This window comes from Cherax quadricarinatus, chromosome 17 (assembly GCF_038502225.1).
Source record: "Cherax quadricarinatus isolate ZL_2023a chromosome 17, ASM3850222v1, whole genome shotgun sequence".
NCBI classification, from domain to species: Eukaryota; Metazoa; Arthropoda; class Malacostraca; order Decapoda; family Parastacidae; genus Cherax; species Cherax quadricarinatus.
In genome coordinates this window covers 7,820,031-7,843,328 of record NC_091308.1, presented here as the reverse complement: position 1 = coordinate 7,843,328, position 23,298 = coordinate 7,820,031, and the positions used below count along the sequence as shown (strand labels likewise).

Below are 23,298 nucleotides of genomic sequence, written 5' to 3'. Positions count from 1 at the left end.
TTTTAGTTTACAAATTTAGGTTCTTTTCCTCCTCGTTCATGGCGCTAAAAATATATAAACATATTCTCTTAGTTCTATCAATCTACATCGTCGCCCGTGACCTGGGACACCGTGACCTGGGACACCGTGACCTGGGACACCGTGACCTGGGACACCGTGACCTGGGACACCGTGACCTGGGACACCGTGACCTGGGACACAAGACGGGTTAGGTTAGGTAACGTTTGTCAGGTAGCATGACAAATATTTTCTGACGCCACTTTTAGTCTATGATGACCCAGAGCTGGAGCTTTTGGCTATCTCACCGAGGCCTTCCGCTGGCTTACCGGACCACCCCTTTAAAAATTCTAGTTTTAATTTACACAGAACAATATCTATATGAAACACTTACATATATACCAAGAACAATACTGGAACATGACCTACTTCTTGTGGGACCCCACTCGTCTTGTTTACCCATTTTTATTCTTCCTCCCAGACTGTCATTACTTGTCTCACTTTTCATAGGTATTAGTTGACCCTTACAGGTTCACCACTTCCATATAAATAAAATAAAAAATAACTGACTTTAAATTATTATTTATATAACATTACCAACTACGGAAGTTAAGCTAATTACTCAATAATAAAGATTTTATTTCCGTTTATAATAACCTGTTTATGTGAAACTGTGTACACTGTCACCATGGTTCGTCTCCAAAGTCTTGTTATAATGTACAGTCATTGAGCTAACTGGTCCCCTTTACCAGTGCTTATTATTTTGTATGATCCTTTAGCTTTAGATTCCCCTTCAATATTTCTAGAAGGAAGCTGGTAATCAACTACTTTACTGACCCTTCTTTAATATAATTATATATATCCTGATCACAACTGTTGATCAGGACATATACAGGAAACACATAGGCAAAAAAAAATAATTTAATATCTGTTGTATTTGTCTCGTCACATGTTAGTCTTATGGACCGAGATACTGAGAGGAAACTCTCATTTCTTTTGCAGTTGTAAAAACACTAAGACTGTGCATGACTGTTATACAGCACCTGGGGAATAGGAGGTAATTAGGCTTCGATTTTGGATAGCTATCCAAGAACTTGGATAGCTTCAAGTTCTTGAATAAAGAGCCCTTCACCAGACGCATCAAGGCACCTCCCTCTTTTAAGAGGTTTTCGTCAATATACGACTTGTATGAACATTAACGAAGATGAATGATCCTTCTTGTACTTAGTCGCTACAATATATATTTTTCTCGGTGTTATTCTTAAAACTGAATGTATTACGTTACCTGTATGAATAAACCAAAGAGCATCAATTAAACAACTGTTAAAATCAATTCATTTCAAAAACTGAATAAAATTTATTAATTAATAAACAAAAACAAGTTACTAACAAATAGTGTATAATAATAAAAAACGTAAACGCTCTGTTCTCAAATTCCCGAAAATTTACAATATATGAATGCTGTATAGATGCTGTGCGGTATCCTAAACATTGTGGGATCTTAACAGGAGTAGTAAGCACCCACCTGTACCCACCTACACCCACACCAGCGCCGCTAGTGACATACCCATGTACATAAACAGACGTTAAATAAATAAGCCTTTCATGTGTAAATGGTACAGTTTATATATTGCAACAAGTATTGTTTATTTAGGTTAAGTATTTTAGATTGAGAAGTGTTTTTACATGACTTATCTAAGGAGGAAAGTAGTTCTGGACACATACAAATTAACTCTGGTTACAATTACGTCTAATCGTGGTATAAAACGGTTTATGCATATCGTATAAAGTTATCTCCGATGCGTTACTTTACACTAGCGTACATCACACTCTGATGGGAAAAAAGTAACAATTTCGCTGCTACAACAATTTTCAGTCCAACAAGTAATTTGGTAATGGAACAGGACAGACCATTCGGGACTTGATAATTGTCCAGAACGGACCACTTACAATTTAATAATCACCCAGGATGGACCAATCGCAACAAAATAACAGCCCTGTATGGACCACTAGTAACTTTGATAATGGCCCTGGACGGACCACTCGCAACTTAACAATGACCTTGAATAGACCACTCACAACTTAACAATGGCACTGAACAGACCACTCGCAACTTAACAATGGCACTGGACGGACCACTCACAACTTAGTAATGGCCCTGAGTGAGCCTAAACGTTGTCTAATTACCATTTCCAATTTGTGGGTTAATTTGGAAAGGTAATCTGCTCTATTATACTTGTTTTCCATTTAGCCTGAGTCTGTGCAAGCTAGTTTGCTGTGTCAACTTTTTATTTTTCCTACCATTGAGGTTTGTTGGACACAATTGGTCTCCTGTTTCGATGTGGCGCACGAATTTTTATTATTAAATTTGTAAACATCACGAAACATTTTCCAGGCTTTGTGGGAGTCGCGTTCGTTATTTGTTTCATTCCGAATAAAAATGTTGAAGTTCAATGCGTTTCGCCAGAGTTGTCACATCTTGCAATGGAGTATTGTATTTACAAAAGTAAAATTAATGTTGGGAATGTTATAAAATACCGAAAAGTTGAAGATTCAGACACATGTGCAACACATGGTGGGCTTCTTCAGTCAAGCACAAGTATTTGAGGTGGTCAGTCCCTCAGCCTGGAGAAGACTTCAGCTCCATGGTCTGGAACTTTTCTCCAGGCTGAAGGACTGACCACCTCAAATACTATTTCTCCAAGGTTGATGGACTGATTACATCTTCATTTCACTACTACTACACCTGTTACCTCTGTATTTGACTGACGAAGTCTACTGTATAGACGAAACATTTCAACAATAAGGATACCCAACTACTCCACATGTGTCTTAATCACCAACTTAAAATTAATGTAGTTTGATTACAGGATTTTAAAGATTTCTGGACTGATGGAGTACAGGTAAAATGCAGTCTTAATGACCCTCGTACAGTCAATAGGTTATTAAATTTAACAAAATGAGTCGTCGAGCCTAATGCCACACACACGGTAAAACACCTAACCTTGTCAAACGAGGGAAAACTAGACACACCTCAAGCTTCCTGCCCACCGTAAAGCCACGAAAATATTGCTCGTGTTAATATTGCTCGTGTTAACATCATTATTCAGCGCTGCGCTTACTTGGGACTCAACACTTGGCTCTTAAACAAATTATTGGTTCTCTGTGACGAAATGTGTGCTGAGCAACAGGGATTCAAACATTCCTTCCTAACAGAGGCAAATGCAAGATACCCAGCGGTTCTTCTCCATGGTTGTATGTTCACCGAAAGGTCCCTGGATGGATTCTTGACAGCCTGTGCCGATCCCTAGAGAAGCTCCTCTGTTGCTGTTGTCAAGCTGTGAGCAGACCACTGTACGGATAAGTAAAACGTGCCGTGAAGGAGTGAATCTCCTAGCTCCTAGCGAGGCCAGGAGCTACGAGTCAACCCTTGCAACCATATACAGTTGAATGCATATAGGTGAGTGTGCACACACACACACACACACACACACACAAGAGATTAGTGCAGAAGCTGGAGGATCAGGCACGTATAACAGGAAGGGCACTGCAATGGATCAGAGAATACCTGACAGGGAGGCAACAACGAGTCATGGTACGTGATGAGGTATCACAGTGGGCGCCTGTGACGAGCGGGGTCCCCCAGGGGTCAGTCCTAGGGCCAGTGCTATTTTTGATATATGTGAATGACATGATGGAAGGGATAGACTCTGAAGTGTCCCTATTCGCAGATGATATGAAGCTAATGAGAAGGATTAAATCGGATGAGGATCAGGGAGGACTACAAAGAGACCTGGACAGGCTGGACACGTGGTCCAGCAACTGGCTTCTCGAATTCAACCCTGCCAAATGCAAAGTCATGAAGATTGGGGAAGGGTAAAGAAGACCGCAGACGGAGTATAGGCTAGGTGGGCAAAGGCTGCAAACCTCACTCAAGGAGAAGGATCTCGGAGTGACCATAACACCGAGCACGTCTCCGGAGGCACACATCAACCAGATAATTGCTGCAGCATATGGGCGCCTGGCAAACCTGAGAATATCGTTCCGATACCTTAATAAGGAATCGTGCAAGACACTGTACACTGTACGTCAGGCCCATACTGGAGTATGCAGCACCAGTTTGGAACCCACACCTGGTCAAGCACGTCAAGAAATTAGAGAAAGTACAAAGGTACAAGGCTAGTTCCGGAGCTCAGGGGAATCTCCTACGAAGAAAGGTTGAGGGAAATCGGACTGACGACACTGGAGGACAGAAGGGTCAGGGTAGGCATGATAACAACATACAAAATAATGCGTGGAATAGACAAGGTGGACAGAGACAGGATGTTCCAGAGAGGGGACACAGAAATAAGGGGTCACAATTGGAAGCTAAAGAATCAGACGAGTCACAGGGATGTTAGGAAGTATTTCTTCAGTCACAGAGTCGCCAGGAAGTGGAATAGCCTAGCAAGCGATGTAGTGGAGACAGGAACCATACATAGCTTTAAGACGAGTTATGACAAAGCTCAGGAAGCAGAGAGAAAGAGGACCTAGTAGCGATCAGTGAGGAGACGGGGCCAGGAGCTGAGTCTCGACCCCTGCAACCACAATTAGGTGAGTACAATAAGGTGAGTACACACACACACACACACACACACACACACACACACACACACACACACACACACACATGCACAAGTACACCAGCGTAGTTAAAAATAGCTTTTGCCGACCCAGCGGGAAGGCTATTTTAAACTCTCTCTCTCAAACAGCCGCCAAAAACTATCCCTGAAATTGATTTTCATCGTACCCTCTTGAAGACGCAATCTTTTATATTCATCAGTTGCTACAATGTAACACCAAACTTTGCTAGCAGGCTTGCTGCAGTGCCCCTCCAGTCTTATGTTACTTCTTCCACTAGTGGGCGCAGCCTCCTGTGACGACATCCACACTTCCTCACCCTCACTTCTGGCTCCAGTATAAAAGACTACATTCTTCTCATGCTTCAGCTTACACACTGATCGAAGCTATAGAGCTTATCACCCGTCAAGGCTGAGGGACTGACCACCTCCAACTTACTTACCTCTAGGCTAAGGGCCTCGGTCACCTCACATCTGCATCCCCACTGCTTCTGTTGTCTCCAGAATATTAAGTCACCTCTGTATTTCGACTGAAGAGCGAAAAGTCTCGGCAATAAAGATACTAATTCGTTACACATGTTGCATCTTACTCATGTAATTATCTAGCCTAGCCAAGGAAGGCTCTATGAAATTGTCGAACCAAGAACACTCACTAGCTTTGTCAAACCAAGAAAGATTTCGTTTTATTTCTCTACATGAACCAGCTTTTATTATACTTTTCCTTTCGAGGAAGACTTTACTAAACTTTTCTCGAAAAGTCTTTATTAGACAAACGTTCTGTGCAATGGTGAGCGAAAATTGTGAAATGTTCCCTTCTAACACTTCTCATTTTAATCGTCAACAGCAGGTGTAGGCTGCCTTCTTTTATCAGCAGGTGTAGGCTGCCTTCTGACTTTTATCAGCAGGTGTAGGCTGCCTTCTAACTTTTATCAGCAGGTGTAGGCTGCCTTCTAACTTTTATCAGCAGGTGTAAGCTGCCTTCTAACTTTTATCAGCAGGTGTAGGCTGCCTTCTAACTTTTATCAGCAGGTGTAGGCTGCCTTCTAACTTTTATCAGCAGGTGTAGGCTGCCTTCTAACTTTTATCAGCAGATGTAGGCTGCTATTACTAACAGCAGATGTTAACTGCCTTTTGTTATCAGCAGGTGCCGGCCATCTTCTAACCCTTATCAGCAAGAGCAGGGCACCTCCTAACCATTACCAGCTAGGGTAGGCTGCCTCCTAACCATTATCAGCAGATGTAGGCTACCCTTTAACCATTATTCAGGCTGCAATAATTTAACAGATTAAAATCCCATTTTTATTTTTTAAGCTGCGTATGGAAAAACTACGTAATATATACCATCCATGGGTTTCCCATCGTTAATTCAGAATTCATTTTTTGGGTAAAAGATCTATCTCTTACCTTACTCCTCGCCCCCTCTTCCCCATGAATGAGATCACTCATTATATTGCTACCTGTAATTAGCGAGCTTAAAAATTATATAAAATAGATAACCAGAATATTTCTGAATGAGAATATTTTTGCTCCAACTCTCTCTCATAAATTAAAAAAAAAATAAGGGGAACACTGCTGCCTGGCATCATGCTGCCTAAAACTATATTTTGTATGCAATAAGTTTGTGTAGCTTGTAACAAATTTATCTTGCATTATTTTGTTATTATTATTATCATTTAATTATTATTATTTACATATTTTAGCAAATAAACAAGAAGTCAGTATTATAATCTTTAGTTACATGAACATTTACTACGATAAATTATTAATTCGCTATTATTTAATATAACGTTCTGATTAACACAGCTTGCACAAATAAAATTATAATGCGGTACCAAGAAATGTACCTGGACCTCCGCAGCTAGCCTACATCCTGGCTACTGTTCCAAAAGATATCACTGGAATCATTGGTCATGAAGCTGGAAGATAATGACCTACACTGTCCAATATCAACCACGAAAAATTAAGGGCGGTCCGGGAAGGCATTCTCAAGTTTTATTAAAATCACATGGTAGAGATCGCTCATACAATATAAGGGAAATGAATGGCAACCAGATTAGATACAAAGAATAGTGACTCAATTTCCTTAGTTCAAGAGCCGTTCGTAGTCATTTGAAGGAACATGAATTACTAGAGACGAGGCAGGATAAGAGGCACAAAACTCAGTGATCCTCTGTATCAGGAAATAACTAATTATAAACATTGGGTAAAATAATGAATGTATCAGTTTTAACAGGGAGGCCATGGCTGGGAAAAATGAAACTCACAATAGAGCATGTTCCGCTGTAATAATGATCTAGCATCAATACCATTCAGTTATATCGTACCGTGAAAAATACTCTGGAAGGGGAGGAAGCGCATCTCTCAGTGTAGGCTACATACTATTGAATTTATTTTAATGTTTATCTTCGGGATTAAAATATCTTGTGGATTGTGGCTCTAATGAACCTCTTGCGGTCGATAGTATTTAGAAGTAACTAACAGCTCGTATATGACAAGTTGAAGAGAGTATAATCTTTACAGCTGTGTCACGTAAGCATACTATGGGTGTAGGAATGTAGGGTAATTTAATGTACTCAGAACAAAATTTCACTTCTGTCTCAGCCAATAAGCATTCAGTTAGCGTCATGTGATGCGCCAATTGCTTGGGACACGCCTGTCTTTGTATTTAATTCCTCTTTAACTTCACGTCACATACCTCCTTACACACCTTTGAAGTAGAAAGGCCTAAGCTTCAGATCAATCGCATATTCTGATCCTTTGTTGAAGAGGCTAGGCCTAGGAATCAGATTAGACTTATTTACATACCGTTCAAGTATGTAAATAAGTATGACATTGCTAAAATGACTATACCTAGGCTTGCAGATCACACACACACACACACACACACACACACACACACACACACACACACACACACACACACACACACACACCGTAACACCTTTGAAATAGACTTAGGAAGGCCGGTCAGATTCTTTACCCTCTGAACTTCACTCTGTATAGAGGACAACAATGCGAGATCATTTCAACACGACAGCCACCAAGACATCAACCTGAGACACAATGAAGACAGTCGTCCACAGCCTTCTGCCGGTTCTGTCTTCCAGCGTCTCAAGACAGGTACTCACATAGCTTTGGTTGCAGGTGATGAATCTCAGGGCCCCTGTCTCTCAACCGGATAGGATGTTTCACAACTACTTATCTATAGCTATAGGAGCAAAGCTATGTCGTCTTCGCTAATTTAATCACACTGTATTGAAGCCAGCAAGGCACTCACAGGTTTCTCCTGTGAGCTAGACTGCTACAGTTTCTATTGCTGAATGCTAACTTATCTATTTAAAGTAGTTTGCATTAAAAATTTACATGTAGATAACATTCGCTGCCTGTATAATTTCAATCAAACACGTAAATTATTTGGCAACTCTTGAATTATTATTATTATTATTACAATTATGGGGGAGCGGGCAACTCCTAAAGTCCCTCAGTCTGAACTCCCTGGAACACTTGCTACAAGAATGCCTCAGATTATATACCAGGAAAATCTTCGAGAAACTGGTTCTAAATCTGCACAGTGAAATTACTGCCTGCGAGAATAAGTGACCTAGAAACTGATATAAAATGCCCCATGAAAAGCATGTGTGCAACAGGTACACAAAATAGAAGACTAATTAAGTGTAAAGGATCCAAGGCTTTTCAATACCCTTCATAAGTAAGGGAAAATGCCAACAGACATTTCATTGTCAAGAAATAAAATAATCAGCCAAGCTAGGGGTGCCTACATTGTACTGCATCTTCCTAGTACCAGCAACTTCGCTGATCAGGTATAGGGTCAAACCGGGTAGCGAGGACGATTATCCCTCAGATCAACGAGGGTTGGACAACTACATTCAAACTACACTCCATTTACAAGCTACAATACACTACACTACATTATTTACACTCCAGTTATCTACATTTGACACGCAACACTACCCTCAGGCGGCCGTCTTGTTTCAGTCGCCACTACCATCCAGGTACTTCCAGATCAGCTGTGTTTGTTTACGTCATCAGTGGTTGCCAGCATAAACTAGCCACGTGAAGTGATTTAAAAGACAGTTCACCATTTTGTGAAATTACGGATATTACAGCAATCTTTTAACCTGTATCAGAGTTGTGAATTAATGATACCTTCTCTCTTTTTTTTAATTGATGGATGATAACAATTATGCGATAATTACCAAATGCTTTTGACTTAATGTGAATAATCAAACTTCCAGTAAAAGATTTCAGATTTCATTTTCTCGACTTCAGAAGCAGTGAAGGAAAGACTGATTGGCATCTGACCCTTCCCTTTTTTTTTTCTTTTTTTTTTTTTTTTTTTTTTTTTACTCTGCCCGCCTCTTTGCAGCGCTGTACAGTCCTTGTGGCTTAGCGCTTCTTTTTGATTATAATAATAATAATAATCTGCCCGCCTCTCATGTAACCTCGCCCCCACGGAAGTGAAGTACATCGTTCACCTTATAAAGCCACGCTCCAAATCCAGTCCTGCGTCAAGTTTATATACGTTCACGGTTTACTACATTCCCTATTTTAGGTAATAAAGCATCCTTAACCGGTGGTGATTAGGTTTCTATGCAGCGTTAATGACCCTCGTGAGTTCAGCAGGTTTTGAACCAACGTAACAAACCAAGCAACTCTGTCCATTATCTGCCGAAGATGTTCCCAGATGTATGACGAAATACAGTTCTCTCCTATTTTGTTGGTACTTAAAGGATCTTATGATTCACAATGATTACCCCGCATATTTGTTATCACCTGTTTTTGTGATGATTTTGTAAATACTTTGTAATATATTTATTATTAATATATATATATATATATATATATATATATATATAAATATATATATATATATATATATACATATATATATATATATATATATATATATATATATATATATATATATATATATATATATCTATTTATATATATATATCTATATATATATATATATATATAAATATATATATATATATATATGTCGTGCCGAATAGGCAGAACTTGCGATCTTGGCTTAAATAGCAACGCTCATCTTGCCATATAGGACAAGCGAAAATTTGTGTATGCAATAATTTCGCCAAAATCATTCTGAACCTAACGAAAAAAATATATTTCACTGTGTTTGTTTAATATTAAATTATTGTAAACAAATCTAAAATATATATAGTTGGGTTAGGCTAAAATAAATTGTTCTTGTTATAATAAGGTTAGGTAAGTTTTCTAAGATTCTTTTGGTGCAAGATTAAAAATTTTAACATTAACATTAATGAAAAAAATATATCTTTAAAAATATAAGAGAAAATTTTACAAAGGACTTAATTTTAAATGAGTTCTTGTTAATTGACCAGTTTTACTTATTCGGCACGACATATATTTACATATATATATATATATATATATATATATATATATATATATATATATATATATATATATATATATATATATATATATATATCGTGCCGAATAGGCAGAACTTGCGATCTTGGCTTAAATAGCAACGCTCATCTTGCCATATAGGACAAGTGAAAATTTGTGTATGCAATAATTTCGCCAAAATCATTCTGAACCTAACGAAAAAAATATATTTCACTGTGTTTGTTTAGTGTTAAATTATTGTAAACAAATCTAAATTATATTTAGTTGGGTTAGGCTAAAATAAATTGTTCTTGTTATAATAAGGTTAGGTAAGTTTTCTAAGATTCTTCTGATGCAAAATTAAAATTTTTTACATTAACATTAATGAAAAAAATATATCTTTAAACGTATAAGAGAAAATTTCAAAAAGGACTTAATTTTAAATGAGTGCTTGCTAATTGACCAGTTTTACATATTCGGCACGACATATATATATATATATATATATATATATATATGTATATATATATATATATGTATATATATATATATATATGTATATATATGTATGTGTATATATATATATATATATATATATATATATATATATATATATATATATATATATATATATATATATATATATATATATATATATATATATATATATATATATGTTCAGACTGATTTCCGCAGATTTATGGCATAAATAAATTTTACTCTGCTTATTCGGTAGAATACATCCTTGCCGAATAGGCCAAACTCGCCGGTTCGGATACTGGAGAGAGAAAGAGAAAGAGAGAGAAAGAGAGAGAAAGAGAGAGAGAGAGAGAAAGAGAGAGAGAGAGAGAGAGAGAGAGAGAGAGAGAGAGAGAGAGAGAGAGAGAGAGAGAGAGAGAGAGAGAGAGAGAGAGAGAGAGAGAGAGAGAGAGAGAGAGAGAGAGAGAGAGATTTTGCAGTCGGAAAAACAAGCGGAAGCGTTCGCTGTAAATTAGGTCGTTTTTCAAACCTTCTCTCATGAATTCACATTTTTTTTTTTTGTGAATGAACATGGCACTAATATTTCCCCTGGTAAAGCTGACTTAGGAGGCTAATTTAATCATGCTAAAACCAACGCAACAGAATTTTAACTTATTCCAACGAAATCTATCTCAGGTCAGCGTTAATTTAGCCAGTATTACCTGTTATTAATAAAATATGTTAATATGGTCATGTACCGAATGATTTTCACTGACATATTGAAACACTGAATTGACACATTCGTCTTGTTAGGCAAAACGCTCGGCGCTTTCAACGCTTAAACAGCAATTTCTAGCTCAAAAAAAAAAAAACATGGAGGAGAGGCGAGTGGTTTATGAAATGATATGTGTGATCGAGGGAATATATATGAAGGGATTCAGGGAAAAAGTGGTTAGTTGGACTTAAGTCTCGGAGGTGGGAGGTACAATGCCTCCACTTTGAATAATTAAAAAGCAGAATCACGTGGTTTTCTGCATTAAACAGGTGCTTTACAGGTGAGGTAAACACCTTAGACGAAACAATAAACAGGTGGATGCCGTCAACAATAGAGTGGCGGCTACTAACAATACAGTAGACTGGTGGCTACCATCGTTTCAATAGAGTGGTAGCTACCGCCACTACAAGTCTACTGGCTATAGTTGCTATAATAGGCTAGTGACTACCAGCACTACAATAGGCAGGTGACTACCAGCACTACAATAGGCTGGTAACTGTCAGCACTGCGGTAAACTAGTGTTTACCGTCACTACAGGAGGCTAGTGAATACCGCCACTACAATAGACTAGTGAGTACTGTCACTACAGTAGGTACAACACCACATAATTGTTTGGTGAACAAATTAGAATAATTATAAAAGTTTACCTCACTTTTAGTGAGTTCATTGCTGGTCATTATAACACCTCCTGTGGTGCTGAACACAACTAATTAGTACGCTGTTTCTTACTAGGGCCTCATGGTATACTGCCGACACTAATTAAGCAAAGACACGTTACAGAGTAAACTTTAACTGGGACAAAGTTTCGCTCTGTGTAGAGCGTCTTTGTCAGAGAGGAGTATCCTGCTGTTATACTGTGTGGCGACGCGAGATGTACTCCAAAGATGCTTAATACAATTTCATTAAATATATAAGGGGCAGCAACCGTCTCATCTTAATTGCAGTCTGTTTCTCCCAGGTGCTAGGAGAAATACGGATCGATTCTCTTCCAAATAACATCTACAGTCCACTTTGTAGCATGAGAGGCGAAAGAACCTCAGTGATGGTTTCTACTTACCTCTAAGCGCGCCCGCTGTTGGTCCTCGTTACTGCAATGAAAAAAATATCAATTGTAAACAGAATTGTTATTATTACAATTATATATGCCTTGTAACTTGAGTAAAACTTTTTAGTGAATGATTGACAAACAATTTATACTGAAACAGGAAACTTTAGACCCCATTTCGGTCTCAAATGATTATTATTATTATTATTACAATCAAAACCAAGTGCTGAACAGTCGGTCTTGCCTAAATCATTATTAAATCCAAATAGTTTTGGTTTGATCCAGGACCGACCAGCTTCCTTCTCTAAGTGTGAATTATTTGTGAATACTTCCAGCCACTATATTGTGACATTTATCCGTCCTTAATGAGCGAATCTGTAATCAGATACGGCACTTGTGACCACTAGTCCACAATGGAAGACTTACGTGCTCAGTGTGACCCTATAAGTATGGATTTAATTTCCAAAACTCTATACACGACAGTGTAAGATACTCGACACAGATACCTCCAGTAGGTATTTGCGTTTTCCTGGACATGGACATGTCCAGGATATGACCTCCAGCAGGTATTTCTATTTCTTACGCATTTCTTGTGGGTTTTTTCTTACTGATGATTCAGTCCAGAAAACTGAACATAACTTCGTGCTTCAAGCTAAGTTAAAGGTGTATGGAAATTTGGTCTTAAATTTTGGCTGGACAAGTATTGAACAGTAGACTATCGTCTTCTTCATCTTATGCAATTAATAAGGATTAACATTTTTACAATGCAAAATACAATACAGACTATAATATAAAAAGAAATATTGAATGCAATATATAATGAAAAACAGCATACAGTGTAGAATGAAACGTAGAATACCTGAAAAATACAATGCAGAATGCAAAGTAAAATATGATATAAAATGCTCCATATCTTTCCCGTGTATGTAACTAAAAGGAAAAGATAAAGTTGAAAAAAAAAGAAATGTTTTGATTACTCAGACCCAACGAAATTGCGCCTTTGTTACTTGCACCGTGAAAGTTAGAGTTGTTTAAAGGCGAGCAGTTGTTGCTAGCGCCTAGTGTTGAGGACTAAAGTGGCACAGCTGTGACTTGCACAACACTGACATAAGTACTGATTTATTAAGAGCTCAACCACCTGCTTTCATCTGATGTATAAACAACAGTGAGCAAGTAATGATTGTGAGATGATCTTTATAACACTTATTAACTCGTGTGTGTGTGTGTGTGTGTGTGTGTGTGTGTGTGTGTGTGTGTGTGTGTGTGTGTGTGTGTGTGTGTGTGTGTAATTGACCGATAAAAGCCATCATCAGCAGACAACGTGTTAAAAACATTTCAGAAAATATTTGACGAAGCTTCGACTTTCTCTGTGAAAATGATAATAAGTGAATATTTGAAGGATTAAAATACTGACATGATGAATTTAAGAGAGTTATAAGGATCCAAGTGTGTCATTATTAAGTGACCAAGAGTGATACTATTCTAATTATCCAAGTGGATCATTATTAACACAATGATCCAGGTGTGTCAGTATTAACACAATGATCCAGGTGTGTCATTAACACAATAATCCAGGTGTGTTATTATTTACACAATGATCCAAGTGCATTATTATTAACACAATGATCCAGGTGTGTCATTATTTTCCTACTAATTCAGGTGTTTATCAGTGTCATGAGTCCGGTACACTTGTTTATCAATCTCTCCAGGTTTGGCTTTTATTACTGATCCTGCTATAAATGTTGATTGATCCTGCTATACATATTCACTGAGCCTGTTATATATATTTGGTAAGTATTTACTGATGCTGGTATATCTATTTACTGATTCTCGTATATCTATTCATTAATCCTGGTGTATCTGTTTAGTAGGTATTTGATGATCCTGGAATAACTGTTTACTGATCTTGGTATAACTATTTACTGAATCAGAAGTATCTTCAGTTTTTTTTTTTTGTACTAAAGATTAAACAGCGTCAGTTTCTGAACGTTCCCTCTATACACATGTTTAAAGTTAGTTGAAGAAAGGTATGCTAGATTATGTCGGGTTAAGTTAGATTAAGTTAGGATAAATTAAGTTGGGTTAGAATAAAATGGGTTTATATTAGATTAAATTTATTTAGAATCAATTGAATCATATTAATCTAAGTTATTTATGTTAAGTTAGGCTAAGTTGGGTATTACCTGGAGGGTATTCTAAGGGTCAACGCCCCCGCGGCCCTGTCCATGATCAGGCCTGTCGTAGGTAAGGTTATGTGAGGTTTGATTAGGTTAGTTTGTTTAAAGTTAGATTAGGTTGGGGTAGAGCACGTTAGGTTATGTAAGGTAAGATTAGGTTAGGTTAGGATGGGTAAGGTTAGGTTAAGTTTGATTAGGTTAGGTTAGTTTAGTCTAACTTAGGATAGAATAAGGCCGGGTAGGTAGATTAGGTTAGACTATGTTAGGTTAGGCTACGATAGGTTAGGTTAGGATAGGTTAGTTTAGGCTAGGATAGATTAGTTGAGTTTAAGTTGGGATAGATTAGGTTAGATTAAGTTAGGTTAGGTTAGGATATATTAGTTTAGGTTAGGACAGGTTAGTTTAGGTTAGGCTACATTAGGTTAGATTTCAGCAGGATAAGGTAGTGTGGGTTACGGGTACATTAGGTATGGTTAGACTAAGTTAGATTAGGTTACTTAGACTAATAAAAACTTATTTAAACCAAGTTAAGCAAATTAATATAAACATGCGCAAGACGTCTGGCAACACAGTTTGTCCGAGAAAACGTAAAACGTTGAAGTTTGTGCGTCTGTGAGGCGTGGTGTGTGGCACCGTTGCCTTCACTCAAGATATTTACTCTCGTTCTTCCACGAAGAAATTAGGTGAGTTAGAGCAGGAAGCAGCTCCTTCCAGAAGACGTATTGTTCAGGTCATGTGAATATGACACACACACACACACACACACACACACACGGTAAACATGTCGGTAGCTTGACTTGTATTTATTGGCCTATCCGTTATTTCCACTCTGCATTTCTGTACATTCTCAGACTGTACATGTCTGCTCGTATACACGCACACACATTAGTACATTATGTACACACACATACAAAAAAATGGTCGTTTATACACACGCAAATGTGTACACATAGGAAAGAACTACACGAAGAAATACTTCTATTACTGACTCAGATTACTATGAGTGTATACACTAGTACCATTATGGTGGACACTAGCAACATGATGGTGGACATCAGTGAGAAGATATACATCAGTGCCATGATCATGTATAACGGTACGATGATAGTGCCCACTGGTAATAATAATAATAAATTTATTCTAGCATAATATAATGTTTGTACAGAGATGGATGACATAATGGTGCTGGTCTAAACCATCATGTATCATAATGGTTTAGACCAGCACCATGATGGCGTACACAGATACCATGACCGTGTACACCAATGTCATTGAGGCATCATACCCGGAACGGTGGTGTACTATTGATCAATATCTGGAGGGAAGGAGGTACGGGTTGAGTGGTGCACGTCATGGTCTCCCCTCTCTCACCTCACACATCATCACTCATAGAAAACGAGAGTTTAAAAATCCTTGATTTTCGGGGAGTTCCACTGATATTCAGTCAGTGAAGTTTGTCGCTTCAGCATGCTCGCTCGAGAAGCCAGATACAAATACTCAGAAATACGTGAAAAGGGAATCAATGTACAATTGTTATGGAATCCGTCGCACATCGGATTACTCCTTCATGATTAAGTTGATACATTAGCCCCCCCCCCACACTCCCCCAAAAAGCACCTGAAGGAAAATGTAGAATATAACTTTAGTGCGTCTGTGTCTAGCATTAGGGATAATAGTAGGAGAGATGTAAATGATGAAATCGAATGTTACAGAAATGCAGTTAGAAGTCCGAGTAGATCTATAACCACTATGATAACACGAAGTAGTAGCCAGGCTTAGTTAGGCTTGGTTACAAGTTCTGGCAGGCACAGATGATCAAAATAATTCAAAATATGTGACCAGCCCTGTAGTCACTATCTTGAACACTATGTGCTTATTGTATACTTATTGAGGAATATAGATAGATAGTATAATAATTAGTGTGATATGTCAGGATATCTTGTTAAGGAAAATAAGATACCAGTCATATGAAAATTTCCTAAATTTTCTTGCAACAGATAAGTGAACTGTAGATATAACTTCAGAAGTTCTCCTGTAAACCCATTTGGGGCCTAGTTCCTAGGCATTTTGTGTATCTATATGCTCTTGCACTACCTTCCTCAGGATGGATATGGGGTGCACAATAAACTAGCCACTTTGGTGGCAAAATTTAAAAATCTGACTTGCGTCTTATCTTGATGACGTGCCTAGGATGAACATCTCAAAAGCTACTTAACTCAAAGAAAAAAATCTTGAGAATTGTGGAACCAAGGAAGAATCTGGCTTATAAAGGAAAGGAGATAACGAACACTTTATATGGATTATTGACACTGGTGGGTTAATTATTCAGGATAACCCAAGCAATGTGACTAATTTCCGTTTAAGTCCTTAGGGATTTGACTAAACCTTCGTTAAATATTTGCAGCAAATATAATAGGATCAACAAAGTTAAAAGATTTACCCACGTCTTGCATGGCCTAGGACTGACTCTGGATTCTTTCTGGTATGCAGCTAAACCTCTACCACTAAGCTACGAAGGAAGTGAGGATAGAGTTTTTTTTTTTTTCTTATTCGCCGGTATTCTCCCGGCCCGGGTCTTTTCCAAGTAGTGGTGACCCGGCCTTGGCTCCCTATCTGAGGAGTATCCCGAGACCTAAGTCTCCCATGGGAGGAGGTACAACTACCCCCTCATCGGGACCAACTGTCCCCAGGCCTAGCCACATCCCCCGCCCTCACGGGGCTCGTAGGGAGAAGCTAGGCGTTGAGGACATGGCGAGCATCGCCACACAGCAACCATCAGATCCAGATCATCCAATTTTATACCCCAGATCGAATACTATTTAATTTTCGTAAAGGTTTATTTATAGGAGAGAAATTAACGAGCTGTATTGAGTTTAGAAAACAGGCTGCAGGATGTTACTTTTATCATCCGAACAGTGAAAGTCAAGAAATTCTCATTAAAGACTTTTTTTCATTTTTGTTACTGTAAAAATTAATATTTTTGTACCAAAAGACCCTGAGGAAACTTACATAACCTTATTATAACAATTTAATTTAGCCTAATCCAACTAAATATACTTTAGATAAGTTTACAATAATTTAACAGTAAACAAATACAATGAAATATATTTTTTCGTTAGGTTTAGAATGATTTTAGCGAAATTATTGCACACGCAAATTTTCGCTTCCTTATTCGGCAAGAACAGCATTGCTATTTAAGCAAAAATCGCAAGTTTTACCTATTCGGCACGATATATATATATATACATGTATATATATATATATATATATATATATATATATATATATATATATATATATATATATTCCCAAACAATTACAAATAACTAGTTGCGACGAGTTGGTATACATATAGTGCACTTGGCCACATCATTCTAATAAGCCTGAATGTGATGGGAGCATTTATAATCCCATTTGAGAGCATGTATACTCCCAAATGGGAGCATTTATACTCCAGTGACAGTCCGGGATGAACTTGAGCTTCGGACTCACAAGAATATATGTAGTGAAATATTTCATCGATTACTCTCCTGCATGTTCCAACCTTATAAAAGATCTACCTGGAGAGGGCAGAGTAGAACGAAGAGTAAGAAGCGCTCTTGAGGAGAGATAAACTAAATTAAAAAACTAGAAAACAAAAAATGGTGAGTGGTGAGAAGCTTAGTAATGAGGTAGAGGCGTTAGAGAGATCAAGATAGTATTTTGAGACGTTGATCAATATAGAGGATTAAACTGAGAGGTAAATTTTATGAATAGGATTTATCAGGAAAATGGAAGAATCAAGAGTGTTTGATGGTGTAAGCAGGACGTGAACAGGTAAAGCAGCAACAGGGACGGATGGGATTAAGACTGAAAGGAAGTAAGGATAGTTTGAAAATGGTTGGATCATGTGTTTAATGTATTTATGAAGGAAGAGAGGGGATGGTACCCAAGAACTGGAAGAGTAATGTAAAAAAAATATGCGGTTGAATAGGAACAAAGGGGATCTAGGAAGTGAAATGGAAATGTAACTCGAGTCTTTGCCTCGAACTTCAGTAAGCAATACTTAAAACGAAAAATGAAAACTTGGTAAAGGGTGGAGAGGAAAACAATGCTGTTAGTGTTGTTGATGCATGAAACAGGCGAAAAGTGGTTGAAAGCTATTCAATGATTTTAAAAGGAGAGTGCGACTCATAAGGAAAGGCCTGACACAGAGAAGTGTGATGACCTCGTATTATGCCTTTTTGTTATTTAATGATGACCCCGTGATTGTTTAATGTGCTTATAGACGGCATTTAAAAGTGAATGCTTAAGTGTTAGGTAGAGGAGTGGTCTTTGGGGATAATAAATCTCATATGATATGAGTGTTACTGTGTTGTTTGCAGACGACACATAGCTGCCTGTAAATGGCGAGTTGCAAATCCACAAAAGGAATCATCGGGATATCTACAGTGAAAACGAGGTGGCAAGATCTACTACGTGATATTCAGTTTAAACTTTTAATACGCTAAACTATTCATTTTAAGACAGCTTATGTTAATGAAATGGCGTATTTCATGACTTTAATGCCTCGCCGATAATCTTATTAAATGTCTCAAGAGTTAGGAGAGACCTGCAGCCTCTGTTTTGCTTTTCAAATGCCTTTGTAGAACTCTATCCGATTTTTAACAGAGCTGAAAAAAATAAATGAAAAAAAAGAGAGATCTAGATTAATAAGGTTCTGCACATATGCTAGTACGCAGCTTAATAAAATTACTTCCACTTAAGAGTAACTCAGGTCAGATCACTGACAATGATAAGGTAATGTGTGAATTTTTCAACACGTACTTCCCCTCAGTTTTTACTCAGGAAGATACTAGCGAAATTCCAGAAATAATAAATTATGTTGGACAGAACGATAATAAACTATACACGATTGGGGTAACTAGTGACATGGTCCTCAGGCAAATAGAGAAATTAAAACCTAACAAATCCCTAGGCCCTGATGAACTGTTTGCAGGGTTTTAAATGAATGCAAAGAGGAGCTTAGCATACCTCTGGCTATCTTTTCAATATATCACTACAAACTAGCATAGTGCCAGATAAATGGAAAAATGGCAAGTGTTATACCTGTTTACAAGGCAGGTGACAGGTCCTTAGCTTCGAACTATAGACCAATAAGCCTTACCTCCATATTGCGAAAATTTATGGAATCAATAATTGCCGAGGCAGGCCAGGATTCGACCCCACGACACACTGTCCCGCTTCAAGAGACAACACAATAAACATGTCAGCTTATCCACTACACCATCGATCCCACAAACAACATGAGCCTAGCGAACTAGACTTGTTTCATGTTGCGAGGGCACTCGTGGCAGTGGATGTTTAAAGATTAATTTTAGTCTCCACCTGTTTGAATACAATACCCGCCTCAACAAGCAGTATATCTAGCAATGAAACCACGAAACAAGTAGTACTGAATCATTTACTAAACTGCTGCAGGCCAGGATTCGACCCCACGACACATTGTCCCGCCTCAAGTCTAGTTCGCTATGCTCATGTTGTTTGTAGGATCGATGGAGTAGTGGATAGGGTGACACATACGTTGTGTTGTCTCTTGAGGCGGAACAATGTGTCGTGGAGTCTAATCCTGGCCTGCCGCAGTTTGGTAAATGATTCAGTACTACTTGTTTCTTGGTTTCATTGATATATATATTCAAAGCGTCTTGGTGATGTTTCAAAGCAGTGTCAACTTTGGATATCAGTTGAAGCCTCCAGAAAAAAAATCACTTTGAAGAGTTAAAAAAAAATGATTTTAATCCCATTTTTTAAGATTAAAATAACCTTGACTGATGGTAAACAGGTTACGTACGGTCTTAATAACCCTTATGTAGCCATGGGATTATAAAATCGACTAACCATCCCCCCTCAACTCCAAAAATTAGCGAAGAAACAGTGAGAATTAATACATGAAAACTATCCAGGAAGAAAGAATGAAAATGCTGAGCTTTTGTGCAGCATTATAATGGCGTGACAAAAGGAGATGTTAAGTTATTCAAGTTAGCTTTGGTAAGAACAACAATGAAGAGTAATTGCCTCATCAGAAGAGACAAACAGAGAAGAGTGCGAGGAGGGGAAACTTGAGTCCTCATTCTTGGCTCCGAGACGAGATGGGGAGAACAACCTGTGTGGTCAAGTTCCTTCAGACCCAGTGTGGTTTCTGTACTGGAGAAATAAATACAATAAGCGATGCTTTATTGACTACGTTTCGCCCACACAATAGGCATTATCGAGTCACAAACAGATCTGCCTCGGTGAAAAGTACATTAGTATGTGTACTGCACTGAATACTGACACCAGTCATCACAGGTAAGTACTGACACCAGTTATCACAGGTAAGTACTGACACCAGTCATCACAGGTAAGTACTGATACCAGACATCACAGGTAAGTACTGACACCAGTCATCACAAGTAAGTACTGACACCAGTCATCACAGGCAAGTACTGACACCAGTCATCACAGGTAAGTACTGACACCAGTCATCACAGGTAAGTACTGACACCAGTCATCACAAGTAAGTACTGACACCAGTCATCACAGGTAAGTACTGACACCAGTCATCACAGGCAAGTACTGACACCAGTCATCACAGGTAAGTACTGACACCAGTCATCACAGGTAAGTACTGACACCAGTCATAACAGGCAAGCACTGACATCAGTCATCACAGGTAAGCACTGACACCAGTCATAACAGGCAAGCACTGATACCAGTCATCACAGGCAAGCACTGACATCAGTCATCACAGGTAAGTACTGACACCAGTCATCACAGGCAAGCACTGACATCAGTCATCACAGGTAAGCACTGGCACCAGTCATCACAGGTAAGTACTGACACCAGTCATCACAGGTAAGTACTGACACCACTCATCACAGGTAAGTACTGACACCAGTCATAACAGGCAAGCACTGACACCAGTCATCACAGGCAAGCACTGACATCAGTCATCACAGGTAAGCACTGACACCAGTCATCACAGGTAAGCACTGACATCAGTCATCACAGGCAAGTACTGACACCAGTCATCACAGGTAAGTACTGACACCAGTCATCACAGGTAAGTACTGACACCTCTCATCACAGGTAAGTACTGACACCAGTCATAACAGGCAAGCACTGACACCAGTCATCACAGGCAAGCACTGACATCAGTCATCACAGGTAAGCACTGACACCAGTCATCACAGGTAAGCACTGACATCAGTCATCACAGGCAAGTACTGACACCAGTCATCACAGGTAAGCACTGACATCAGTCATCACAGGCAAGTACTGACACCAGTCATCACAGGTAAGCACTGACATCAGTCATCAGAGGCAAGTACTGACATCAGTCATCACAGGCAAGTACTGACACCAGTCATCACAGGTAAGCACTGACATCAGTCATCACAGGCAAGTACTGACACCAGTCATCACAGGTAAGCACTGACATCAGTCATCACAGGTAAGCACTGACATCAGTCATCACAGGCAAGTACTGACACCAGTCATCACAGGTAAGCACTGACATCAGTCATCACAGGCAAGTACTGACATCAGTCATCACAGGTAAGCACTGACATCAGTCATCACAGGTAAGCACTGACATCAGTCATCACAGGTAAGCACTGACATCAGTCATCACAGGCAAATACTGACACCAGTCATCACAGGTAAGCACTGACATCAGTCATCACAGGCAAGCACTGACACCAGTCATCACAGGTAAGCACTGACATCAGTCATCACAGGCAAGTACTGACATCAGTCATCACAGGTAAGCACTGACATCAGTCATCACAGGTAAGCACTGACATCAGTCATCACAGGTAAGCACTGACATCAGTCATCACAGGCAAGTACTGACACCAGTCATCACAGGTAAGCACTGACATCAGTCATCACAGGCAAGTACTGACACCAGTCATCACAGGTAAGCACTGACATCAGTCATCACAGGCAAGTACTGACATCAGTCATCACAGGCAAGTACTGACACCAGTCATCACAGGTAAGCACTGACATCAGTCATCACAGGTAAGCACTGACACCAGTCATCACAGGTAAGCACTGACATCAGTCATCACAGGCAAGTACTGACACCAGTCATCACAGGTAAGCACTGACATCAGTCATCACAGGCAAGTACTGACACCAGTCATCACAGGTAAGCACTGACATCAGTCATCACAGGCAAGCACTGACACCAGTCATCACAGGCAAGCACTGACATCAGTCATCACAGGCAAGTACTGACATCAGTGATCACAGGCAAGTACTGACACCAGTCATCACAGGTAAGCACTGACATCAGTCATCACAGGCAAGTACTGACACCAGTCATCACAGGTAAGTATTGACACCAAATATCACAAATATGGGGAGGAACAAGTATCAGGAACACATACCAAACAAATTTACTTCCAGAACGACTCAAGAAATCGTAATGACACGATTGCAAACAAACCATACCCCCGGCCGGGATTGAACCCGCGATTTCTTGAGTCATTTTGACGGCAGTGAAGGGACTTGAGCTAGAGTTCGTCACTGTCACGCTAGCTGGAGATTCGTCTGTAAAAACTTGCATTTGTGGTCACAGAGGTGCCTGTGCTAACCTTCCTATGGTGTAGAAATATACCTAGTTGGATGAATCTTATTGTGGCTAGCTGGTCTAGTGGCTAACGCGACGGGCTGGAGTTTTGAGACTCTATGACCGCGGGTTCAATCCCGGCCGGGGGTATGGTAAATTTACTTCCATAATGTTAAAGAAATTCCATAACAAAGAATGTTCATAGCGCGGCAGACAAGCGAATCCTCTTG

The 23,298-nt window shown here is 39.0% G+C and overlaps 1 protein-coding gene across 14 annotated transcripts in view; it reads right to left on the bottom strand.

Annotated features, from left to right (window-relative positions):
* LOC128686427 (histone-lysine N-methyltransferase 2D) overlaps nucleotides 1-23,298 on the bottom strand; it is a 632,197-nt gene that overhangs the window by 343,254 nt on the left and 265,645 nt on the right. For all 14 annotated transcript variants that reach the window (XM_070085781.1, XM_070085784.1, XM_070085782.1 and 11 more), the window contains exon 4: nucleotides 12,308-12,338. In XM_070085781.1, the coding sequence (XP_069941882.1) occupies nucleotides 12,308-12,338 (31 nt within the window). The remainder of the gene's footprint in view (nucleotides 1-12,307; nucleotides 12,339-23,298) is intronic.